Here is a 27243-nt window from a genome sequence, read left to right as displayed (position 1 = left end):
GATGCAACTCCAGAAGCAAAAAGGAGAAACAGCGCATTTGTCGCCTCAAACAGGGTAGCAAGTCTGCTAACTGAGCACAAATAAAACCTAATGAGGTACGTGTAATACATAAAAAAAAGTAATCAAAATGAAATATATATCACAATTTCCATTTATGGTAAGTCAATTACAAGTAATAAAATAATACGAGCAAACAAATCCCAGAGCTTGGACACATCACAACAAGCAACATACATTTCTATTTCATAAATGAAGTAATCCTTTGCCAAGAAATAAAGTACAGACAGTTTGAAATAGTATTTGAGTGGTTCCTGACTGAAGGTGTACATCTCAAGTCTTGTTCAGTTCAAAATACATTTTAACGAAATGGGCTTCCTTAATGATAAAGATTTTATCATAATAACCTTTGTTATTCAGTTCACACTCAGTGACTGCTCACAGTTCATTCGGGGAAAGATCCCAAGTAAAGGAGGTCTTTTAAAGAACAGTACACTACAGAGGCTGGATTTTAAAAACTCTTAAATACAGATGAAACAGTACTTTGATCATTTATAGGCACACGCTGTGCGCCTGCATGGAATCTCTTACAAATGTAAGATAATTGCCAAAAGAATGATGCCAGGTGGTTTGTGTGTTGTCCAGACGTATTAGTGTGTAGTCTTCTTGGAGTTCTTTCCAAATTTAACATCTAAACCAAGACCTGAAATGAGAAAAATCGGCATGTGAATGAAGAGAAAAGGAAACACTCAGCATCTAAGGAAACTATTTTTAAATTTGAACCTTTCAAACAATTAAATAAATATGTCATCTTCATGGACTCCAACTGTTTACTGTATAAATAACAAATGTTCATGAGTGAAACGGTGAGAAAATTTACATAAGTTGAAAGATGGAATGTTCTATTCAACCAAGTGGACGGGCATTGAACACAACTTTTCATTCAAGAAGACACCAGTCGAGTTGAATGAAACATTCAATCTTTCAGCGGATGAAAATGTGTTCCATTGTACAAATGGAAAACATTCATTATTTGTTTTATATGACACCTAAATAGATTTACATCATTTGACATTGGATATAAAATTAGAATGGTGTTTCTTGCAGGAACCAGAAGCAGACAGCACGGGGCAGAGTACCTCTGTGTCCAACAGTACAATGAAAGTCTCTCCAAGGAACTCTTTAAAAAAAAAAAAAAAAAAAAAACGACCTGTTTTTGGTCAACAATCAGTCTTTCTGTACTTTAATTCCATACAACTGAAGGTGATTTGGTTTTTGCAACCATTTCTGTTTTTCCTCAGTTCTGCTCCTGCACCACAAAGAGCTTCTTTCACAAATACAACAAAAAGAAATCATAGGTTAAGTCCAAAAGCTGAGGTCTGTCACAGTTCGGGGTTGTTTCAGTGCCCTTGGCAAAAGTCATTTACACTTCTGCATTAATGCTGCTATCACAGAAAAGTACACTGAAGGTTTTAAGAGCAACAAATGCTGCTTTCAAGACAACGCAAAACCACATTCAGTACAAAAACATGGCTGCAGAAGAGGAAAAGGGTACTGGACAGGCCTGCCTGTAGTCCTGACCTGTCCCCAGCAGAAGAACGTGTAGAGAATTTTGGAAAAAAAAAAGCAACAATGACAACCCCGGACTGTTGCACACCTTAAGATGTGTTTACAGGAAGAATGGGACAAAAAATCAACAGCTGAAACACTTCATCACTTGGTATCATTAACACCAAAACATCTTTTAAGTGTTGTGAGAAGGAATGGCAGCATTACAAAGTTTAAATGCTTCAACGGCCCAACAGGAATTGAAGTTGACCAGAAAAAAAAATCTTGGGATTAATACTGCAATTAAACAGAGGTCAAAAGTAAATGTTAAAAATCACTGCATTTTGTTTGTTTGTTTTTTTAAGTTTTTCTATTTTCCATATGGTCCCAACTTTTTCTGCATTCAGTGTCGTAGTTAACAATGTCATATTTTTTAAGAAGCTTTGTGGAATGGTTGGGTCATGTTTCCATAAACCTCTTTCCCTACAACGTAATACTGACGGCCCACATATAGACATCTGCATTGCTTACTAGCAGCAAAAAAAAAAAAAAACTCCTCTGTTTGTGTAAGAACCCTGAAACAGAAATAAATCATATGTTTGACATTTTTCTGTAGACTAATTATGGATTATAAGAACTGTGCAAGATTTGTTTTCTTTAACTCAAGCGACAAAGAAGTTGTTGGGTGACGTGTTTGATTTACTGCTACTGCGCATATCGTGATGACGATGCTGAAACAATATATTGTGCAGCTGTACAGTGATGTGCTACTGAGAACAACCTACATGTATCAAGTCTGAGAATACAGAATGACCATGAGAAGACTGAAGTAACTACATTTACACAATTACAGACAAAAATCCAGAAAGAGCAACACGACATAAACCAGATGCCAATCTCACCGAGGAACACCATGATGGTGCCGACCCACTGCATCGTAGTCATGACGTTCCCGAACAGTATAACAGAGCCGAGGATGGTAAAGAACTTTCTTGTGGTGGTGATGATGGAGCAGGTCAGCGGCCCAAAGTACACCACGGTCATGAAGATGAAGGTCTGGTAGAAGAAAACAAATACAATTATGAGGAATGGTACAACTTTCAAGCCAACACTTGAATCCAAGTACGACACTGTTTTGTTATGATCAATCAATCAATCAATTTTATTTATATAGCACCAAATCACAAAAAACAGTTGCCCCAAGGGACCTTATATTGTAAGGCAAGGCCATACAATAATTACGGAAAAACCCCAACGGTCAAAACGACCCCCTGTGAGCAAGCACTTGGCGACAGTGGGAAGGAAAAACTCCCCTTTAACAGGAAGAAACCTCCAGCAGAACCAGGCTCAGGGAGGGCAGTCATCTGCTGGGACTGGTTGGGGCTGAGGGAGAGAACCAGGAAAAAGACATGCTGTGGAGGGGAGCAGAGATCAATCACTAATGATTAAATGCAGAGTGGTGCATACAGAGCAAAAAGAGAAAGAAACACTCAGTGCATCATGGGAACCCCCCAGCAGTCTAAGTCTATAGCAGCATAACTAAGGGATGGTTCAGGGTCACCTGATCCAGCCCTAACTATAAGCTTTAGCAAAAAGGAAAGTTTTAAGCCTAATCTTAAAAGTAGAGAGGGTGTCTGTCTCCCTGATCTGAATTGGGAGCTGGTTCCACAGGAGAGGAGCCTGAAAGCTGAAGGCTCTGCCTCCCATTCTACTCTTACAAACCCTAGGAACTACAAGTAAGCCTGCAGTCTGAGAGCGAAGCGCTCTATTGGGGTGATATGGTACTATGAGGTCCCTAAGATAAGATGGGACTTGATTATTCAAAACCTTATAAGTAAGAAGAAGAATTTTAAATTCTATTCTAGAATTAACAGGAAGCCAATGAAGAGAGGCCAATATGGGTGAGATATGCTCTCTCCTTCTAGTCCCTGTCAGTACTCTAGCTGCAGCATTTTGAATTAACTGAAGGCTTTTCAGGGAACTTTTAGGACAACCTGATAATAATGAATTACAATAGTCCAGCCTAGAGGAAATAAATGCATTAATTAGTTTTTCAGCATCACTCTGAGACAAGACCTTTCTAATTTTAGAGATATTGCGAAAATGCAAAAAAGCAGTCCTACATATTTGTTTAATATGCGCTTTGAATGACATATCCTGATCAAAAATGACTCCAAGATTTCTCACAGTATTACTAGAGGTCAGGGTAATGCCATCCAGAGTAAGGATCTGGTTAGACACCATGTTTCTAAGATTTGTGGGGCCAAGTACAATAACTTCAGTTTTATCTGAGTTTAAAAGCAGGAAATTAGAGGTCATCCATGTCTTTATGTCTGTAAGACAATCCTGCAGTTTAGCTAATTGGTGTGTGTCCTCTGGCTTCATGGATAGATAAAGCTGGGTATCATCTGCGTAACAATGAAAATTTAAGCAATGCCGTCTAATAATACTGCCTAAGGGAAACGTATAAAGTGAATAAAATTGGTCCTAGCACAAAACCTTGTGGAACTCCATAATTAACCTTAGTCTGTGAAGAAGATTCCCCATTTACATGAACAAATTGTAATCTATTAGATAAATATGATTCAAACCACCGCAGCGCAGTGCCTTTAATACCTCTGTAATCTCTGTAATAAAATTTTATGGTCAACAGTGTCAAAAGCAGCACTGAGGTCTAACAGAACAAGCACAGAGATGAGTCCACTGTCTGAGGCCATAAGAATATCATTTGTAACCTTCCCTAATGCTGTTTCTGTACTATGATGATGTCCTAAAACGACAGCAAACGTCATTCCGCTCGTCCACCCACCTGTCCTAAAGCGCTGGCCAATCCAAATAAGAGTATGTTGTAGAAGATGCTGGGGTGACGTTCAGTAAAACTCAGGAAGTCCCACACTTCCCCCGTCCACAGCACAGCTGAGAGAGAGAGAGAGAGATTCTCTCAAAATGAGTGGCATCTCAGAGTCCATCGCTCAAACGTGTGGATGTACAGCTCCACCCAGTGGTGCAACACAGTAAAAGCATTTGATGGCAGCATCAACCATTCATAAGAGTGCAGAGGCATGAACAGATCAGAGCAAACGCCATTACTTCAAAAGGTCAATTTCATCTCTGGGAAAACCTTTAACATGCGTTTGTGAGGCGATTTTAATAAACAGATCTGAATTTAATAAATGCAGTGAACGGTAACAGCGGTGTGACGGGCAGATACAGACACACGGACAGCAGCCACGGCCAATTAGTTTGTTAAAGGACTCATTACAGTGTCAGATCTCACACTGCCGCTGAGCTTTTGATCTGATCTTAGAGCCCATTAGAACCAAAACTTTAAAAAGCGCCATCATTACACGACGGTTGTTTTCAGTCCCGTAGAGTTCTGAGCACGTTATACAAACTGTCTCTCAGTCATCTGGGCTTTGAAGTGTAGAATTCCTCATCTCGAAAGGTACCGTTCAACACTTTGCGGTACCGTCCTAATTTGCCATTAGGACAGTACCATTAGGCAGTAACACGATATGGTGTTACTGCTAAAAAGAACAATAAGCATAAAAGAAATTTTACACTGCAACTCTCCCAGTAAAATAAAATATCGCTACATGACCTTCATTTTAACAGAATCATTTGAAGAAAAAAAAAAGGTAAAATGTAACAGTTAAAAAAAACCCTGAAGTTTAAAATTTTGAAAAATGCAAGAAAAAAAATAAAAATGAAATGCAAATTCACACTGCATCTTGTAGTATGAGCCTAATTTGAAAAAAGAAAAAAAAAATCACTTGATAAGTTTTTGATAAGTTGAAAAATGCAAGAAAAAAAAATAAAAATTACATGAAACTCCACACTGCAACTGTCTGAGTGTTGTAGAATATATATATATATATATATATATATATATATACACACACACTCAACAAAAATATCAACGCAACACTTTTGGTTTTGCTCCCATTTTGTATGAGATGAACTCAAAGATCTAAAACTTTTTCCACATACACAATATCACCATTTCCCTCAAATATTGTTCACAAACCAGTCTAAATCTGTGATAGTGAGCACTTCTTCTTTGCTGAGATAATCCATCCCACCTCACAGGTGTGCCATATCAAGATGCTGATTAGACACCATGATTAGTGCACAGGTGTGCCTTAGACTGCCCACAATAAAAGGCCACTCTGAAAGGTGCAGTTTTGTTTTATTGGGGGGGATACCAGTCAGTATCTGGTGTGACCACCATCTGCCTCATGCAGTGCAACACATCTCCTTCACATAGAGTCGATCAGGTTGTCAATTGTGGCCTGTGGAATGTTGGTCCACTCCTCTTCAATGGCTGTGTGAAGTTGCTGGATATTGGCAGGAACTGGTACACGCTGTCGTATACGCCGGTCCAGAGCATCCCAAACATGCTCAATGGGTGACATGTCCGGTGAGTATGCCGGCCATGCAAGAACTGGGACATTTTCAGCTTCCAAGAATTGTGTACAGATCCTTGCAACATGGGGCCGTGCATTATCCTGCTGCAACATGAGGTGATGTTCTTGGATGTATGGCACAACAATGGGCCTCAGGATCTCGTCACGGTATCTCTGTGCATTCAAAATGCCATCAATAAAATGCACCTGTGTTCTTCATCCATAACAGACGCCTGCCCATACCATAACCCCACCGCCACCATGGGCCACTCGATCCACAACACTGACATCAGAAAACCGCTCACCCACACGACGCCACACACGCTGTCTGCCATCTGCCCTGGACAGTGTGAACCGGGATTCATCCGTGAAGAGAACACCTCTCCAACATGCCAAACGCCAGCGAATGTGAGCATTTGCCCACTCAAGTCGGTTACGACGACGAACTGGAGTCAGGTCGAGACCCTGATGAGGACGACGAGCATGCAGATGAGCTTCCCTGAGACGGTTTCTGACAGTTTGTGCAGAAATTCTTTGGTTATGCAAACCGATTGTTTCAGCAGCTGTCCGAGTGGCTGGTCTCAGACTATCTTGGAGGTGAACATGCTGGATGTGGAGGTCCTGGGCTGGTGTGGTTACACGTGGTCTGCGGTTGTGAGGCTGGTTGGATGTACTGCCAAATTCTCTGAAACGCCTTTGGAGACGGCTTATGGTAGAGAAATGAACATTCAATACACGAGCAACAGCTCTGGTTGACATTCCTGCTGTCAGCATGCCAATTGCACGCTCCCCCAAATCTTGCGACATCTGTGGCATTGTGCTGTGTGATAAAACTGCACCTTTCAGAGTGGCCTTTTATTGTGGGCAGTCTAAGGCACACCTGTGCACTAATCATGGTGTCTAATCAGCATCTTGATATGGCACACCTGTGAGGTGGGATGGATTATCTCAGCAAAGGAGAAGTGCTCACTATCACAGATTTAGACTGGTTTGTGAACTATATTTGAGGGAAATGGTGATATTGTGTATGTGGAAAAAGTTTTAGATCTTTGAGTTCATCTCATACAAAATGAGAGCAAAACCAAAAGTGTTGCATTTATATTTTTGTTGAGTGTGTGTATATATATATATATATATATATATATATCCCTCTAATAATTTCTGGAATATGGTATGGACCTGGAGAATTCTTGGGAACCACTGGAATGGGTTTGTGTTAAACAGAGAGTTACCTCAGAAGTTCTCTGATGAGGCTCATCACTTGCGTTGTGAGGCTATGTGGCGCGTTTCTCTGTGCACGATCCCACACGCACGAGGCCTTCACCACCCGGCAAACAGAAAAAGAATTTGGGATGCCCATTTTTCGCCCAAGTGCAGCAGATTTTGATTAGCAGATCTACTTTTGAGAAGAGGGGATGAACCAGTTGACTGCCTGAGTGGTTACTATCCGGAACGTGGAGCAGTTCCGCGATGTGGTGTATGAAAAACACTGATACAGTGGTTTTAGCTGCTTATGTGATAACTTCTTATCTGGTTCAAGCAGTGCCTGGCGGTCAGCAGTCGTCTTACCGAGTCCAAGTATCAGAATGGACCATAGGTTGAAATTCAGCATCATGTGGTTGGCACCCGTCTGGAAGCGAGCTCTCATGTGGTCCTGTGCTACACCGGTCAAACCGTCCAACGTCAGCGAGAGCAGCTGCGAGACAACCAAATGCACCGCCAACCAATCAGACGAATTAAAATCATAACCATGACTACAGTCGGGAGAAACAGAAATGTCTGCCAATAAAGAAGGAAACAAGCCAGCCAAACTGTCCCACTCACCAACAGAATCTCTCCAAAGCCAAAAACGTGGTCCTCTGTGACAGCCTGGTTTGGTTTGTAGAGGAACAGAGCCACACCGCTCACAATCAGCAGCACACACAGGTACTTAGCAAACGGGTACTTCTTCCTCAGTATGGTGACTCCAAGAATCATCACTGAAATGACACGACGTGTGATTAAATCTGGCAACGACGGGAACGTCTGCGGGGTCGGCAGCCTCAGAGCTTGAAACATCTTTTCATGATCGGACAAAAAACTGCTGTTTGGGAATATTCCAGTTTGTCATTTAATAACTGTCAATGGATTATCACACGTGGATCGGACTATTTGGTTGCATCAACACCGCGCAGACTTTGATGTTTAGGAAAACTCCGGTTTCGGGTGAGGATTTCTTTTCTATGTGGAACATTTCATGAAGTGACTGACAAAAGTCCAAGAAAAAGGTGAGTCCAGGTAAAGCCAGCTCACCGCAACATTTATCCGTTATTGTTTACATTCCGTTTTTCTGCTGTGTGCTGCAGCACTGCGCGGGGAAGAAACATCCATTTACTCAGTGTTTACTCGGTACATTTTGCTGTTTGGGAAAGACGTTTATTCATATTTATTTGCCTGAAATTAGCACGACTGCTAATCGTATTTTATCTATCGAGCCTGATGATCACCAAATGCGTGCTGAAAGTAATTATTACAAAGTCTGCCCCCCATTAATTTAAAACAAAAAAGGAAGTTTAATGTTAGGTTTTCTCATTTCCACTATGAGAAACCCTAACCTTAGGGTTTTTCATTTCCACAAATGTATAGAATTGCGATTTCTCTCCCCCCAAGCATCGAAGTCGCACCAGACTATGCGTCACAGGACCTCTCAAACTGGTTTAAAAACAAAAACGTGACTCATACTATGATTTTTGAATGCTGGGATGGTGAGCAAGTGGTTCCCGGTTCAAGCCCCACGTCTCCATTTGATGTGGAATTGCGTCAGGAAGGACATCTGGCATAAAACTTGTGCCAATTCAACATGCAGATCCACCTCGGATTTGCTGTGACGACCCCAAGTGCAAAACAAGGGAGCAGCCGAAGGGACTTACTTAGTATACTCTGACTTTTAAAAGTAATTTCATCAATTTCCCAACGCTTCTATTTAAAAAGGCCGTCATCTTGAGGTACAAGAACTGTTGATGAACAGAAAATCTGACATATTGCAGAAAAACCTAAATAAATGCACCTTCTAGTTAATACTTTTAACATAATATAGAAATAAAGCAGACCTTCTAAGTGACTTGTTGACATACATGTTTTATTAAATGAAGCATCTGCAGCGGGGACAATTTTAGGTTGAATGTTTGTGCATTTTAAGTTGCGAAAAAAATAAAAATATATCAGCTTTACCTGGTATGGGTTTGCAGGATTTCCCCAATACCTGAGAAAAATTAAAATAAAAATGTAGCACCACAGCTAAAAGTAATATTAGCATACCATCCAACAGAACCAGAACCACGTTAACTAACCAGCTTCACACATGACAAAGAGCAGGCTAACCTGTGTGGGGTAGTTGACATACTGAAGGGCAGAGTTACTGGACACCATGGCTCCAAGATAAGAGAGTGCGCACATCCCATAGAGCCAGTTCTTGGTGTGATCCGGCTTGGAACCCTCAAAAAAGTGGATCACTGACAATAAACAGCAAGACACCATTTACAGAAGACTTCAGGATAAAAACTCTGAATATTTAATTTGCAGTCAAATTATACAATCAATCAAATCTCAAAGGAGATCCATGACTGTCTTGATTTGTTAGAAAACCCGTATTAAGAACCAGTTTGGGTGCAACTTTTATACATAACAATTTATTACCAAGTCACAGTTCCTTTCATTACTTCTACTCACATATCTTAGCAAACACAGCGTTGATGATGCACTGGATGAAAACCAACGTCCAGGCAAATCGGAACTTCTCCTTCTTGTCTCCTTGAACATAATCACCCCGAGTGCTGGAAAAAGTCAGATAAACACCAAACAATGAAACTGAAGCAGGACAGCGGCCTCCTTAGCCGGCGCGCAAGAGTTAAAGATGAGTCTCTGGGCGTTGACCTTTTGTTAGGGTGACTGTAATTATCAGCAGGTGACAACACATCACCGCAAACAAGAACTCTTGTTGGAGAAAAGTTGACTTTTATTTACCTCGCAAATTGTAAATTGTGACTGGGAATGTTGTTACACACAAGCTAAACGCGTTCCAGCTTCCATACGATGCCGCAACCCAGAAAACAAGCTGGACATTTCCAAGATTTTGAAGATTAGAGTGCTACAAAAATACTGGGTTCACGTTGCGTATATTAGTTTACTGCTTAGTCGTTGTTAGTAACAACTACAGGATTAGTAAATATTATTGGCACATTATGCAGTAGTTCACGCAGGCTGTAGTCTTTACAGTCTTCAGTGTATGACCACTGCTGCTTGGAGTAGTCATCTTGAGTTGTGAACTCGGGGTATGTGGGGTTCAAATGAGTTGAGAAGTTGTAGGCTAATTCTGAATGTAACTGGGACATTCCGACCTCAGAGTCCAAATGGAACAACGCACAATAACACCTCTCCTAACTGCTTGGAGGCATTTCCCTTTTCTGCTTCTGTTGACTTATTCAGGATCAAGTGAAATGAGCACTCTTCCATTTTAGCAATACTGTTGATGAAACCAACAATGAAACAGCTTTTGGAGATAATTTAACTACAGAAGGGCCTCAAAACTGCCTTCACAGACATACTGAACAAAACTTTGCTTTCAGAGGGGCTACTTTCACTGCAGGGTGGAACTAGTCCGTGATACTATATTCACTGGATATATTAATCAAACAGAAAAATACAAAATTATATCCGTCAGTCCCTTTTGTTGCTGTGTTGGGGTTCTGGTTAGGACCGGATTATGGGTTATGGTTAAGTTAGACTTACATTAAATTTAGAGTTTCTCTGCTGACATGTACTGTATGACAACTTTGCGCTATTAGTTAATGATAGCGTGTCAAACATCTGAGCCAGTTGCAGAGGGTTTGTTAAGCTAGCAGTGAAGTTAGAAAGACAAAAAAGTGTATGATAGTACATAAAAAGCAGTGGTGGGTACAGCTAACCAAAAAGTTAGCTTTGATAACTGGTAATCAGCTACCTGAACAGTTATCTTTTTTAACGCTAAACTACCTAAAAACTTATCGGAAGCTACAGATAACCGATAGCTTTAAATTTTGTCTCCCATACGCTCTCAGCTACTAAGAAGCTGATTTTGAGTTTAAACACCACCAAAGCTTCTGATAGAACCGACAGCGATCACAAACCCAAACAGCCAATGAGCCAGTGCTTCTTTCTTTGTGCACTCTGCCCCCTGCTGTAGGAAAACGTCACTTACCCTGACAAGATACAGTGGTCCCGATGAGGCAGAGGTCTTGAAATGGAAAGCAGTTTTGAATTATGGTTTTGCTTTGAAAATATAATTATTCCGGATATAATAACTACATTAATGTAACCTCTTAAAATGTACAAAGTGATATATAACACATATCTGTTAATTTTAAAATAATGCACTAATTCTTAAGATTTGAACATTAACACACAGATGCACAGAGGGATTATGGGTAACTAAGCCTCCGCTCATACTGATTGGTTGTTTCATTCATTTTATGTAAAAACCAACACAAGTGAATCAATGTAACGTGTTGGTGTTTACAAATAAACGTGCTTTTGTAAAATATGTCATTTTTTTCATTTGTATAAAAAAAAAAAAAAGAGAAATTTTCAAGATCCCACTAGACAGCGCCTAAGCACACGCATGATGACATCACAACTCTATCCGGTTAGGGAGGCAAGGTTTCTTTCAATAACAACAACTATCAAAAAACTTTCTCGTGTGTGGTTGGAGTTGTGTGGTGACAGGAATCGCCGTTTGAATGTTTGAATAACGATATCAGTCGCACAAAGAAATCAAATAATAGTGAAAACATGTTTGGTGTTATAACAGATCAGTCGCTCCGTGAGGTGTCATAACATCAATCCTGGTTCACACGGCAAGATAATTAGGCTGATATCGGACCCGATCTTCCATTTCCGACAATCTTAAAGACGCCCCAACAATCGTGATGATGCTAAATATAATCTTATCAGATATTCCTGCCGTGTGTGGTTTGTAAGAGCGAGCTGATCTGCTCAGAAGGACGTGAGGAGTTAAATGTGACATGCAGCCAATCAGAAAGTGAGGTGTCTGACCTCGGAATGTTCGTGTGTGAAATCTGTGTGTGTTGTTTTTACCGTGTGGCTGACACCACACACTGCACAACTAAACCTGTCAGAGCTATGATTTATTTATCTCCATGTGTGTGGTGTCTCAAGTTTTGGAAACCTACAGATCATTTTAAAATCCTGTGGTCGACAACACTGTGATATAACCAGTCGCCAGTAGATGACAGTGTTCTATGCATTTTGACGCCGGTTATATCACACGGCCTGAATCACAATTTTGGCTTTTGGAAAAGCAACCTGGGCTTCTTCTGCCATCTTCTGCCAATGTCTATAAACCCAGAGAATATATTCATGAGAGTTTTAGCACAATATACAAAGAGTTTAATGCTGGTGTCTGTGTGGAGCCTGATCAGAGTGTCTCAAATGCATGTCTCCTGTTGTAAACTTTTAACCATAATGCACTGCGCACACACCATGTCCACACTAAAACCTTCAAAATGAGCGCATTACTTTAAAATTAAAACATATATCTGATATTTTCACTTTACAAAACTTCAGACGTGACATTAATTTAAACAACTTGTCCAAAATTAGTTTGGTTAAAATTCTAACCATAAGTTAAAACTCTATGCCTCTGGATGACGTGGGTGCTATTGTCAGCGTATTAGTATGGGGTTATTAAAAGAAAGGAGTTTTTTCTTTTCTTTTCTATGACCAATTCTCCTTTGCCTGCAGAGGATAGAGCAGTTTCTTCTGGAACCAGCTCTTCTCTGTTTGTACAGGATAGAACTGCGCATCTATTAATCTGATAATGAAAACATTATCTTTGATAATTAGCGGTTAGCGGAACTGTGCCCACCACTGATAAAAAGTACACTTCATGCATAACAAGAATTATAAAAACTGTCCAGGAATATAACAATTGTCAAGAAATATAAAATATAAAAAATGGCCAAATTTAATTTTAAATGAAACAACATCTGGTGAGGGAATCACATGACTTTGTAAATTATTATTATTATTATCATCATTATATATACATAATTTAGCAGTAAAGCACACAGAACCAGATTTTGGTCCATTTTTGGAACCACAGAAAGTGTTAAAAATCGTCGCTTCAAAAAGGTAATTTTGGCCCGGCAGTGCGTGAAATTCTTATGTAGCATTAACCACACAAAACCTAATCCTTAACCATGGTAGCAAGGGAAGTCACCCCACTGTGAACTCGCCCCAGGTGAAGTCACCCCACTCCAGCTATCCATGTTTATTTAAAAAAATAGTAATAATTCAGAATGACTAGCTTACAGTTAGGGACCTGCCAGTGTGATGTATAGAACTGGGCAGTGCTCCCTGCTTCTCCCATCAATGGGCTTTTTACCTGACAACTACATTCCTCTACCTTAAAACATCATCTCACTCACAAAAAGTGAGTAAGAACAGTGTATTATATCACTGGTGTGTATAAATAATTTATTACATGAACATATCAGAATTTAAATATTGCATTACTAGAGTGGGGTGGCTTCACCTGGACTGGGGTGACTTCAGCTGGGGTGAGTTCTCAGTGAGGTGACCCCCAAGTCTAATCATAGCATTGCTACATGTACAAATAGAATTTGAAATTATTAATACTGGGGCTGCAGCTATCGATTATTTTAATAATCGAGTATTCTATCAATTATGCTGGCGATTAATCGAGTAATCGGATAAAAAGTACTTTTGCGCTTTGGTCTTTGCCATACTGACCTCTGCCATCAAAAAGGCAACCTTTGCTCACTGGTTGTTTCTTCATTTTTCAGGCTATTCTCTGTAGACCCTATAGATGGTTATATATGAAAATCCCAGTCTACAGGCAGTTTCTGAAATATCCAGAACAGCTTCTCTGATAAAGCAACCAAAAAGTCCCTTAAGAGCCAATATTTTTAAAGTTCAGGCAGATTTACATTAGGGTGTAGGGCTGCAGCCATGTAATCGATTATTCTATTGATTATTCTAGCAATGAATTGAGTAATCGGATAAAAAGTACTTTTGCGTTTTTAAACATCAATAGTCCAGGGCTCTCACTAAGCAAAGGCACAATGTCACTGCACCAGTGTTGACATTTTGCTGAAATGGCGATGGGCTGTGGTTTCTGATTTGTTTTGTTTTTTCCCCAACTTGTAAAAATGTAACCATTTTTTTTTTTTTTTTTTTTTTTTTTTTTTTTTTTTTTTTTAAGGTTGGTGGACTGGGTCCTTATGTTAATTTTTTTTAAAGGAGACCTGCATTGAAAAAAATGCAGTCAGATTTTTTTGAACAAAAAATGACTTACATTTACACATGAGATCCTTCTGAATGTAGTAAAGTAAATCTACAAGCCCAGATCTGTCATTCAACGGAGAAATCTTCATTTGAAAATGACAAATTTACAGCTAACATTTAGCCCTCAACAAATTGTCCCTCTCATCATGGACGCTGCCGAGACGTCATGGACAAGACCCTCTCCCAGCATGCATTGCGCCAATTGTAATTTGTGGATTTACGTCAGTTTGCATCTGCACCTTTTTCTTGTCTTATACAGAAGGATCTACTTTTTTAAAACTTCATATTGTCTTGCGGCACGTTTGGTGAGTACACATTTCTTTTATTTGTGCTTGAAAATTATTTTGGGGGACTTTTTCATACGCCCGTTGATTGAGTGGTGTCGCAATGAAAATCTACTGTCTTTTGCCTCCGGTACCATCGCGGGATATGGAGGTGAGACCCGCAAAGAATCCCAGTCATTAAAAATACATAAACCTCTCTCAGGGTCCATGGAGCAATGGGGCTCCGATTGCCGAGACGTGCGGTGCTGTGGATTTTGCCGCAAGAAGTCTGTCCTTGCAGCAACAGGTGTACCGGCCGCTTCGCATTAAAACAGCGAGCGTAGCGGAGGCAGAGAGCGGGAGAGGAAGAACGGCGCCCGCTGTCGATGTCGTTGCTGATCTGAGCACACAGATCTGTATCTCACATTCATTGCAGCTTACTTTTGGATGTTGAAACCAGGACGTGTATAAGTAACATTACTAACAGATAAAATCAATTTCAATGCGGGATCGGACTGAAGGCGGGAGCGCGTCGTCTTGTCCCTGACGTCATGGAAATGATACGGCTGTACAAACTGTTTTCACAGAGGGCTAAATTTTAGCTGCAAATTTGTCATTTTTAAACGAAGATTTCTCCGCTGAATTACAAATTTGGGCTTACAGATTTACTTTACTGCATTCACAAGGGTCTTATAAATACATATCAGCTATTTCTTTCTGAAATCTGACCACATTTATTTCAATGCAGCTCTACTTTAAATCCTTCTTTCACTGCAATTCAGCTGGAGGCTGAACATGCAAGCCTCAGTCAGCTTTTTATTATTATTTTATTTAAGTTACAGTGTTTGCCTAATTAATAGTAATTGCCTAATTAAATAGTGTTTGCCTAATTAATAGTAGCAGCAGCAGCCCTAATTAATATGGCTACATACAAAAGGCCACTTTCTTTTGGCCCTACATATGATTATAATTCAATTCATAATTCATTTATTGTGTAAAGTAAAAAAAAAAAAAAACATGCATAAAATACAATAAAAGCACACATCATTAGTCATAAAAAGTATAATTGCAAAACTCGTAAATATCACAGTAAAAACCACCATCAATCACCGTAAAAATTATCTTATTTATCTTTTTTTTTTTTTTAAGTAATGACACTTGGAGTGTTTATCACATGATGGGGGAGACTATTCCACAATCTTACAACTCTATTAGAAAAAATATATATATTCTTATGTCATATCTACATTTTTAAGATAAGACTTTATTGATCTCACAGTGGAGAAAGGTTAAGAATAACAAGCGCCTAAAACACATTCCGCGTCCGTCCCCGTACTTAATTACGAAAGAAAAAAAATAGCTGGTAAAACGTTAACACGTAAGCTAACACTAAAGCTACCGGTTTTTAAAGGGAGTTCGGTGAATTGAAGCGTTCTGGTAACGACACAGTACTTACATGGTCTCCTGTAATATTCCGTAGTAAAAGTAGCAGACGAAGACTCCCAGGAAACAGACGATGAAGCGGGTCCGCGTGTTGTCCCAGAGGGAGGCCGGCTTGGCGGCTGTTTTTCCCGCAGCCATGCTGTCCTCCACCAGGCCGGGGAGAGAAACCAACACCGCGGCTCCGCTGCCCGCTCCGGCTCCGCGCACACCCGCGTCCCGCTCCACTATCACCCACCCACACCCTCTTTTTTAAAGGAACAGCACGTGTTTGTTTGTTTGTTTGTTTGTTTTAGTTTTTTAGACCTGATCACGTTGTCCTTTTGTTTAAAAGGTTAGCGTGTAGCATCTTGAGCTAAGCCGGCTTTTATCACCTTTATTCTCATTTCTAATCATTTATCTCCTGCCCGAACCTCCTAAAAAATCTACCTAAATCCTCCAGGATGGCTTTAATTTCCACAGTCTCCCTTTCACACAAACAACCAACACAGCTGGATTCCAGCTGCTGCATCTGATGTTAGAAAAAGATGCTGCCAGGAAACGCGCTCAGTAAAAAAAAAGACCTCAATGGTATTAAAACATCCGCCTGAATGATTGAATTCGAGTTTTAAATTCTATTTTTTGTAATAAAAGGGTGACAGGGTGCTAAATTATTGAAACAAATTTTGTTTAAAATCTTAACATATAAAATTCCGTAATTTATAAACTTTAAAAAAATGACTTTAAATGTGGCACCTGCAAGAACAACTATTTCAAAAATGCTTGGGCCGTTCTCTAAAACGTCGAGGCTCTTTGTGTAGTCCCTGGATGTGGACGAATTTAATTGGTCCGTATCAAACAAAGGAACGCCACTCACAGCCAATCGCAAACGCGAATTTTGTAGTTAAGGCATGGCTAAACTTTAAATGCACAAATCCACGTGGCTTAGACAAGTATGACAATAAGGAAAATAACAGAATAATAAACACAGCAGCATTTATCACAGAGCAGAAAAACGCAGATAAAAAGTGTGTTTAGGATTTTTATTTTTCCTTCAAAAAAAAAAAAAAATTCACTGTCACATCAAAACCAAGGGTTTCAAACTACAGGTCTGGAGGACAGATCTGCCTGCAAGACAGAAGATTGTCCACAGTTTTAAGACGTATTGTGCTGTATTTTTTTTATGAAGCAAGGCAGCAACTGAGGACAATGTCTGCTCCTGCGTTTTTTGGATAAAGGCAAAAGTTTTTTCCTCCAGTGCTAGCAACAGCGTAGGGCTCGGGGGTGGGGTGTCCATCCCAGCCACCTTATATCAGGAATAACTCAAAAACAATAAAAGCCATCATGTTGTAACTCTCCAAATGAAAAGAGCACATAACGTAGATGAAGTCGTTAGACAGTGGTTAGCTTCGATGCACCACGTTAATCGAATAAGCAACTTTGTTTTGTCTATTCTATATCCCACAGGTGTATAAGCTAGCAAGTTAATCTACCAGCCACAGGGAGAAACATGATGGCCCTCTACATGGCTAAATATGCTACAGAACATACAACAGAATGGGAACAAAAAGGGGAAGTCAAGATTTGATAGGTGTGACTGGGGACGAGAATTTTTTTTTTTTTATTAATTGGTACTGTAAATTAATGATGGCAAAGTCCGAAACCTCTTGAAACACCTATGCAGTCGGTTTCAAAAGAGAAATGCAGAATAGTGATACCCGCTGGAAGGCTCGTAAATGTGCATCCTATTGAAAAGTTACAGTTAGCACAGCATGGGTACTGGCATTAGCGTGTTTGTTGCTTGTTTATTTAAGCTAGATAATGGAGGATATTGGTATTGAATGTAAATGTTGACTATGAATTTAAGGTATAGACTCAGTTGTGAGTTTATGTCAAAAGCAGGTGGTGGTGTAGGCATTGCAGTAATTTTTTTTTAATACAATAGATAGCTGGTCTATTGGCTAAGTGTGTGTGTGTGTGTTTTACCTAAATTCTTTTACGGTTAAGCAAATAAGTGTCCAAGATGATTTTAGGTGCTTTGCATTTGGAATATATTAAGAGTAGTCACTACCTATTATGCAATTCATCATAAGACTGAAAAGCTAAAAGTGATACCAAAATCGCTAGGTTTTTTCAAATGAACAACTATGTATATTCCCAAAAAATGAATAACACATATGTTAGCTCAGAGACCTGAAGAGAGACATGTAGCAGATGGTTGAATTCACTCCACTGATGAAGAAAAACATTCACTAGACTTAACCAGATCAAGAACACCCTGCAGGTGACGGGCACACTGTGAGAAACAGTCAACATTCAAGAAATACAGAAGCTTTACCACAACATAAGACTTCTGTTGACATTCACACGTTCTGGACTTAAAGCACCCGAGCATCAAAGGGTTTGCACTGAAATATGATAAACCAACAGTTTAATAGATTATTGTCTGATTATTTTAAACTATTAGAAGTAGAGATTTACATTTTCTTCATCAAAGCTACAGTGTATAGGATTTAGTGTCATCTAGTGGTGAGGTTCCAGATTATGTTATATTTCGTTTCCCTTCTTGGGTAACAGGGATTCGCGCTTGTGTTAATCAATATGTCTGATGCTCCACTGAACATAAAAATGAGGGTTCTTAAATTTGTTAGCGTGTGTTAGCATATAGGGGGGAGCAAGTCCTTTTTTTTTTTTTGCTTTCATCTTCCAGCCACACCGCAAAATGTCCCTTTTGGGCTGCTGTGTCAACATGGCGGCATCCATGAGGGCACCTGCTCCCCTGGTGCTATGAGGGGCGCATCCCAAGCTTCTAGCAATGAATATAAACACTGCTGTCTTGCACACTGTAGCTTTAAAGTGCAATTGTCAAGTGGCTCTGGAGTTGGGCAATTTCTTCTTTTGGCATCAACTTTAATGTGACAGTAATCTGCCTTGTGCACAAGCTGTATGTCCAGCGAGCTTTCCCAGAAATCACCTCACTGGGCCACATCGCTCCTTATACCAGATAGCCAGATCAACGCAGCGTCTCAAAGCAAATGGTAACCTTTAACGATGGCATATCTCGTCACTGCAAACCACAACTGATGCTAGCTGCGAAACATTAACCATGATTAGCATGACTGCATTCATCAGTTGTAACCATGGTAACAGTGTGCTTAAAGTCTGGAAGTCCAGTAATTTCATCCCTGTTCTTAGTGACAGTAAAAACTTGAAAATCATGATGAAAATTAAAAACACAGACATATACTCATATATAAAAAAAAAAAAAAAAAAAAAAATCAACTCGCAGTGGGAACAAGCTGCACATTGGCTCCCTTTTAATTTGCGTTGGAGACCAAGCCAAAATATAAAAAATAAATAATACTATTCCCACACACAATAATAAAAACAAAAACACACACACACACACACACAGAGAGAGAGAGAGAGAACCCTGAGATAATGACTGTTCAATAGCATCTGTTATGCTGTATCTGTATTTTTCTTTTTAATCCGGCTTGCGTAAAACCTCATTGAATGTTTTGCCCAAATGAACCATCAAGCAACGGAAAAAAAAAACTAGAACAACTTCTGCCACATCAGCCAATATTTCAACATGAGCATTTTTCATCATCAGATCGACACTTCAGCATGGATCAGTTTGAAAACAAGGTCAAAGGCAAAAAAAAAAGAATAAAAAAATGCAATATTTGAAAATAAGCAAACAAATTCATAAAATGTCAGTTTCTGCTGAACCGCCAAAGGAAAACAAAACGTCTTCATGAACGGACAAGCTGTGCATTAAAAAAAAACTAAAGGCAGCCCTCAAACTCCTCCTAAAGTTACAAAAATATATTATCTCCATAGAAATACAGTATCTGTAAAAAAGTAGGCCGTCATTAACTGTAGGCACAATGAGAAGACCTCTCATCAACTAAGATTTTATAAAACGTGGGGAGCAAAACCGATGAAATACATTCTTTCACCAACAGTCTCTGAAGTTAAGCTGCAATAGAATCAAGACGATGAAGCTGGAAAACAGTCACCATCATACAAAAGTTACACTCACGTCAATGTGCGCTCTAAGTGCTCGTGTCTCACCTACTTTGACATTAAAAAAAAAAAAAAAAAAAAGAGAAAAAAATTCCCCTCACAGACTGCAGTTTTAAACAGCTCCAAAACTACATACTTACCTTCATGTCAACAACAACAGATTTCCAAAAGCGTACGACTACAATCTAACATCAGTGGTTCCCAAAATCATCCCCCCATGTGAATTCTTTTACACATGATTCATTTTTGACACCGGCAGAGGTGGAAGTATACAATAATTCACAAGAATGACAAATAATTCCAAATACTAAACAGTTACGTGGAGCTGAATTTCATTATTTAGGATTTTTCTACCGTGGAAATGATCTTGTGATTTTCTCTTTGTGATCCATGTTGGACAATACTCGGACAATCTAAGTGCAGATTAAATAAACAATAAAAACCTTCAGTCCAAACTCTGCGTAGGTGGAAATAATCAAAGCATTTAAGGATAGATGTTGACGCCAGCGATAATCTAAGTATGATGACAGGAAATGCTTGTGGTGATTGGTACGTTGTTCACGGCGTGTTGTTGGAGCGCTGATGAGGCGAGGCCAGCACGTGTCCGTTGTCACCTTTCATAAAAATCTCATTCCGGTTTCAGTGGACTAGTCCTGACATCCACTGATAGCGTGCCTGGTTGGGGACACTTGGCCCGGGCAGGCAGTGACGGGAGAGACGGACAGGCCGCGAAACAGCAGGTCCATGGTGGGCAGCAGGGGCTTCAGAAGACTGACGGGGCAGAAGGCAGAGCCACCGTGGGGTGTAAAGTTAATTTTATTGGGGTCAGGACATGAAGGCTGGAGAAGGGCTTCATCCTGGGAAGTGGACCTGCAGGTGCAAAAAGACATATTAGGATTTGCTGGATTTCTTATGGATTATGTATCTGGATTATGTATATATCTCTTGGAGTCCAAGACAAATTTCCCGGAAGGGACAATAAAGTGTATCGTATCGTATGTCTGGGAACCATCACCTGAACACTGTGGGATCGTCTTTTGAATATGAACTCATGGATTGTGAAGAGTCAAACCAACATTTATGCCCCAGACAGGGCACATTCAACTAAAAACTGGCTGTACGGAAAATCCTACTGCGCCGTTAGCATGACTTCACATGCAAACATCACATTGACGGCCATTATCATGGTTAGCACAAACACATATGCTAACTGCGGTCAGCATTTTTGTTCAAGACAACCAGTCTTCTATGACTATAAGCAACAGGTTCTTCAACATGTCCCACAACAGCGTGTACTCAAGGTTCCTGAAATGGAGCAATATCTCCACCTGGTGGACATTTATCATTAATGTAGGCACAATAGAATCTCATCAAGCGCATTAGTTAAAGGCTTATTTATGCTAAACAATAAATGTGGCTACAGCCAGAGCCTTCTGTTCACACTCTACAGACATTTAGTCTGTATTGGTGTCAGTTTTCTTGAAAACCTGCAGATATGGATAAAACTGTACAGCTAATCACTGAGGTGGCAAAAGGACACAAAGAAGACTTAACAACAGCATAGTAATATTTTGATGAGTTTTTAAATTCCACATTAAAACATTATTATGACTTTCTGGAGTGTCCTAAAAAAAAAAATAACCTTGACTTGTCAGTTTTAGACCTGTGTCACATCTGCCATTTCTGTCTAAGGTTTTAGAAAAGGTTGCCTTTATACAGTTACCGTCATTTTTAGAAGACAATCACACCTTTTAAAAATTCCAATCTGGATTTAGATCATGACACATCACCGAATCGACACTTTTAAAAGTTCATAATGACATCACTTTAATCAGTGGATGCAGGGAATCCTGCTGTGCTGGTTCTGTTGGACCTCACAGCAGCTTTTGATACCGTGGATCACACAGTACTTGTTTCCCGGTTAGAACATCTTACTGGCATTCAGTGTACTGCACTTAAGTGGTTTAGCTCGAATTTGGCTGAAAGGAGTTTTTCCGTTATGACTGGTGACCTCTCCTCATCAACTGCTCCCCTGTGTTGTGGAGTGCCTCAGGGTTCTATTCTTGGGCCTATTCTATTTTCTTTGTACATTTTGCCATTGGGATCAATTATAGTTCCACACAGCCTGTTCTTTCATTGCTATGCAAATGATCTGCAAATCTATCTGCCTATGAGGACTAATGGGAGTAATGCTTTGTTATCATTATTTAATTGTATCATTATTTAATTGCAAAGCAGTAGCTGTCCAAAAGCCTCCTTTACCCGAATGATGGTAAAACTGAGATCATTGTGTTTGAGTGTTCTGGCATACAAAATGCAGTAACACCAAACTTTGGCGCTCTGGCTAATTATGTAAAACCAGCTGTCAAGAATTTGGGAGTGATATTTGACAGCTGTTTGAGGTTTGATCAACAGAACTTTTTTCCAGCTGTGTCTTCTGGCTAAAGTAAAGCACTTCCTCAGTTGACGTGATCTTCAGATGGCTATTTGTGCTTTGTTAGCTCTAGACTTGATTATTGTAATGCACTTTATTCTGACAACCAGTCTTTACTTGCTCGCCTGCAGAATGTTGCAGCTCATCTTTCAACAAACACTTTTAGACGTGAGCATATTACGCCAGTCCTGTACTCACTCCACTGGCTTCCAGCTTGTTTTAGAATTGATTTTAAGATTTTAATGTTTGTTTTTAAGGCTATTTATGGCCTTGCACCTCCCTACTTGTCTGAAATTTTAACTCTGCGCACTTACAGTAGGTCATTACGGGCGTCTGGCCAACTTTACTTAGATGTTCCGAGGTCAAAATATAAATTCTGGGGTGATCGTGCTTTTGCGGTCGCTGGCCCCAGAGTGTGGAACATGATACCTCTCGACTTATGCAGTATTCCTGACCTAGCACTTTTTAAATCGAAATTAAAGACTTATTTATTTAAATTGGCTTTTAATACCTCGTGGGGAGGTGATATGTTCTGTTTTATGTGCCGTTTTAAATATGAATTTATTTTTGTGAATCTGTGTTTTTAACTGTTCAGCACTTTGGACACCATCTGGTGCTTTAAAGCACTTAATAAATAAATGTTGATTTATATATGGTCAAACTCTCAAGACAGTTTGCAGCGCCCTCTAATGGACATTTTTCTTAACGTCCATGCCAGTGTAACGGATGTGTGGGATAATGTGGACAGCAACAGTTTAGCAGTTTGAATCGCACGGACAGATACTGACACAAGTGAAGCATAAATAACAAATCTAGTAAACTGTATCACTGTTACATTAACTAGTGCAGTGCCTATAGGAAGTTTGTATTCCTGTAGAAAATTGGGAGCTTAAGTAGATTTCTCACGGATGGTCGTATGAGGCTGTTTGAAGGTGGGATGTACAAAGAAGTGTACTTATATGATATTATTATTTGAATATAGTATTTAATATTTTTTTTTTAAATCAGTTTTATTATCAATTACTTGAAAATGAAATGATTCTTATTAAACAGGTTACTGGAAGAGACTCAAAATTAAACAGAACATTTAGAATATTTGAAACAGCAAATAAGTATCCCACCTCCTGATCACAGTTTATTTAAACTTGAACTCACAGCAAATATAAGATTTTATTCAGCTGATGTACTTAATGAAATGTTGTACAAATCGTGGGGAAATATAAGGTTTTATTTAGCTTGTGTACTTAGTGAAACTTTTTACAAATAGTGGGAAATTTGTTGATGTTAGCAAAAAACAGATTTTAGCTAACGCCTCCTCAGTGTTGTCAAGTGAAACTGAGTTGCAAGGAACACTGAAAGCATGCATTTCACAATAAAAGTATTTGCTGGGATTAAATGTTTTATTGTTAAATGATGCAAGCAACATAGCACTGGTACCACAATCTCTTATACAAAGAGACTGGTAGCGTGTTTTTGAAAGCATGGCTGTGATTGGTCCATCTGATACGTTGGCCGCTATTGGCCATCATCACGCCACGCTCTGTGATTGGCTGTGGCGTAACCGCTGAAAATGTAAGTTGGTTCCACTCCTCCATGGTGGTACAAGTGCTACGTTGTAAACAAAGGCTGCAGCCAATCAGAGAGCGGCGTGTCTCAGCCAATCAGCAAAATGTCAGAATCCTGACTAAAAGCCACGTGACCAAATAACCCGATACCGACTCCTTTGCATTGGCTGGAGGAGTGGAACCAACTTACAAGCAGCATGAACTATCTGATGTTGTTTAACTTTTCTACCAGTAACGTCAGGGAGCCACGCCATCTTAGAAGGACAAATGTTACAATGTTAATCAAAATAAAAGGTTCTGAAAATTAATTCCCAAAATTTTCATAACAAAGGATGCACATCACTGTGCCATGTGCAAGCCATATGAAAAAGCTGAGGCTGATCTCACAAACTGAGATATGCGAGCCACAAAGTCACACTCACACAGACACTTCTTGCTTTATAAATAACACGTACATAAACAACACGTACCCTCCTCTTGTTTTTAAAGTTTTGTGCAGTTTTTACTTTGCATTTAATCTCAACAATTTTGAATAAGAAACCAAACTCAGAATTTAAGGGCAGGTGCATGACGGTGGTTTACGTTGGGTTTTGCCCTGATGCCCTCCAGCAGGTAATTTTGACCCTTGTTTGTAAAAGTAATGTTGTGGACCAAAACCCATAACTTACGTTGCCTCCTCGCACACACGAACACGCTCACAACCTTCCGGCGGCTCCCGTTGGAAGGAGTACGTTTTGTTGGGACGAGGGGAGGAGGCGCAGGGCTGCAGCGGAGGAGCGTCCAGTGCAAACAATGGAAGAGACATTGATGGCGATGAGCACACAGTATCACAGTCCACCTCTGCACAGACAGACACAAAGAACAGTTTAACAAGTTTAAACAAAAGGCACAACAACTGAGAATCAACTGCATTAAAAAAATAATAATAATAAATCTATCGTCGTCTAACCTGGCTCACCCATGGGACAGGGAGACTGTCCTGGAGACAAAACCGATGGGTTCAAGGGACAAGGGGAATGTGAAGGTGACATGAGTAATGGATCGAGAGGACAAGGGGACGGAGAAGGAGACAGGAGGGAAGGGTCCAGCGGTCCCGGCGAGGGCTCACTCAGAGAGCCGCTGCTGCATCTCTGTGCGGGGACTGGAGCTCTGTGGCCGTCTGGGATGTCCAGAATCTGAAAGAGTCAGGACAGAACCAGTGAAGGGATCAAAGGAAGATGGAATAGAGATGAAGTGGAGTGTTGAAGAAGGTCCCAGTAGCTGAAGAGTTGGAACTGTTCTGTTCCATTGGGTTCAAATCCAAGTTAGGGTGTTATTGTCCACGTGGGTCAACCTGTCCTTCAGCTGCACTTCTGCCCTGCTTAACGTCACTACAGCCCAGAGAATGGTCACAGGAGGACATTCAAGTAGTTCTATCCCCTGCACATATGAAAGATTGCCCCACCCCCCAAAAAACAACTGTGTATGATGACAGTATTATGGAGCATCTACAGCTATAAGCAACAGGTTGGTTGTTATGTCCTACCTGTCATGGCCTCTCCTCTGCCCTGCAGGGGCGGGTTATGTCTAACTGAAGTCACCTGGGGCTCATTATTAAAGCAGGACTCCAGCATTATTCTCTCTCTCTCTGCTGGCTCCTACAGGTACCACCTTTTTGTTTAGTTCCTGTTGGTTTGGTTTTACACTCAGTCATATTTATACATACATGCTCGCTAACCCATGCTTTGCATCTTACATATTGAAACATCACACTTCATTGTCTTTATTTTTTGTTTAAAGTTAATTATTATTGACAATAAAATCCTTTTGATTGGCCTAAACCTTGCCTCCCCTCTTTTTTGTCGTGGGCTATAAGCCGGTCTGTGACACACCCCACAGCAGTCTGTACTCAAGGTTCTTGAAATGCAGCAATATCTCCACCTGGTGGACATTTACCATTAATGCACGTACAATAGAAATTTGCCAAGAGCAATATTATTGCTCTGTGCCTGGTTGCAATACAGATTCAAGAATACCAGATGGAAAATAAACCTTTCATGTAGGGATTTAGAACATTTCCAAACCAGAGGTGCATCTTCTCCAAGTTCCGCTAAGAAGTCGGCTATTTTCTCTCTCCTCCAAGAGAAAAATGGGACACCACATGAGGTACATTAGTAGGCAGCAACTTCTGGTGCTGAAAAATGAAGCCAATGTAAGTGCGAAATTGTGCAGTTCCTTAAATGGCCACATGAAGCTGGCTCTAAAAGAGAGTCAATCCCCTTAGGAGCCCGTATTGAAATACCCAACTTTACAGGAGGCACACATGTTTACAGCTAGCACAAAAGGGGGGGGGGGGGGGGTGTCTCTACAACTAGTTTCCCTGTTCAAGACAAATGTACATGGGGTGAATTTTTTGACAAGTCAATATTTTAAGATATTTAAGGCATAAAGTTATGAATAATTAAGGGTGTGGTCACTGAGTTACAACCATGTGCCGGATCAATGCCCTGCTAGCATTGCATGCTAGCTCCTGTGGACTCAAATGTGTTTGTCCTTTTTGACCATCTCATTACAAATAAAGATAATGCTTGCTGTATGGTTACTTGTAGAAAAGGACCATCTGGAAGTCAGTGTGCCATTATTTTAGTAGAGTGAAATTTCAGTATGAATATTAGCCCAGTTAGCAGTGATCACAGGTATAGAGAGGTCGACGAGGTCATCTCCACGGTTACTCAGGCACTCAATATGGCAGTTCCAATTTTAACATCCACATTCAAGCCAGTGGTTATGAAAACAACTGCCAAGTTTGCAAAAATATGCATTAATAAAAAAATACTCAAACCAAAATTAGCCTGTTGCCTTTAGCTTGTTAGGAATTCCGGAACTGGTGGTGTGTTCAGGCTTTAGTCATCCAGCCCAGGTCATATCTGTCTTGCCCACGTTCCATTTTTTTTTTTTTACCCATATACATGTTGGCCAGAATTTGGGGAATGTCACACACTGCCAGGATGGCAACATTTACCCTATGAGCGCAAAAAGCAGTTACCGTTTGTTGCTTGACAACCGTTCCCAGGGTGTGGCCAACTCGTGGTTACTAGTGTTAATGTTCACAGTGTTTAATGATAGATTATAAACGATGGAAAAACCCGACACAGTCACTGTGAGTTTCCTCTGTGCTTGACCGCTCTGAACCAAAGTTTGCTTGTTTTGTGTCAGTCCAACGTCTTTCACAGTGATGTTCCTCTATCACTAATAGA

General features: G+C 40.1%; 2 protein-coding genes across 3 annotated transcripts in view; both read right to left on the bottom strand.

Annotated features, from left to right (window-relative positions):
- Positions 1-128: 128 nt before the first annotated feature.
- Positions 129-16138, bottom strand: slc35b1 (solute carrier family 35 member B1). Its single transcript, XM_034190585.1, has 9 exons — positions 16014-16138; positions 9660-9763; positions 9312-9442; positions 9162-9192; positions 7776-7930; positions 7521-7647; positions 4355-4461; positions 2448-2601; positions 129-700 (listed from the first exon to the last, which is right to left on the bottom strand). Exons 1-9 carry the CDS (start codon positions 16136-16138, stop codon positions 648-650), a joined length of 987 nt encoding a protein of 328 aa, XP_034046476.1. The 3' UTR covers positions 129-647.
- A 4214-nt stretch (positions 16139-20352) lies between these two features.
- Positions 20353-27243, bottom strand: part of LOC117528049 (RUN domain-containing protein 3A-like) — an 81967-nt gene continuing 75076 nt past the window's right edge. Inside the window, exons 15-17 of one of the 2 annotated variants that reach the window (XM_034190571.1) lie at positions 24966-25182; positions 24676-24847; positions 20353-20878 (exon numbers count right to left, since the gene is read on the bottom strand). In XM_034190571.1, the coding sequence (XP_034046462.1) occupies positions 20656-20878; positions 24676-24847; positions 24966-25182 (612 nt within the window). In that variant the 3' untranslated portion in view covers positions 20353-20655. Of the gene's footprint in view, positions 20879-24675; positions 24848-24956; positions 25183-27243 lie in introns of both variants that reach the window. The other variant, XM_034190570.1, reaches the window with a different exon arrangement.

This window comes from Thalassophryne amazonica, chromosome 16, assembly GCF_902500255.1.
Source record: "Thalassophryne amazonica chromosome 16, fThaAma1.1, whole genome shotgun sequence".
In the NCBI taxonomy this organism is placed as follows: domain Eukaryota; kingdom Metazoa; phylum Chordata; class Actinopteri; order Batrachoidiformes; family Batrachoididae; genus Thalassophryne; species Thalassophryne amazonica.
The sequence above is the reverse complement of the archived record's forward strand: the minus strand, read 5'-3'. Positions and strand labels throughout refer to the sequence as shown.

What these genes read in the sequence shown, in the direction of transcription:
- slc35b1 (XM_034190585.1), bottom strand. Translation starts at nt 16,138, where the DNA reads ATGGCTGCGGGAAAAACAGCCGCCAAGCCGGCCTCCCTCTGGGACAAC. An exon ending in GCTTTGGAGAGATTCTGTTG is followed by an intron (nt 7,648 to 7,775) that starts GTGAGTGGGACA and finishes GTTGTCTCGCAG; the next exon opens with CTGCTCTCGCTGACGTTGGA. An exon ending in TGGCCAGCGCTTTAGGACAG is followed by an intron (nt 2,602 to 4,354) that starts GTGGGTGGACGA and finishes TTCTTCTACCAG; the next exon opens with ACCTTCATCTTCATGACCGT.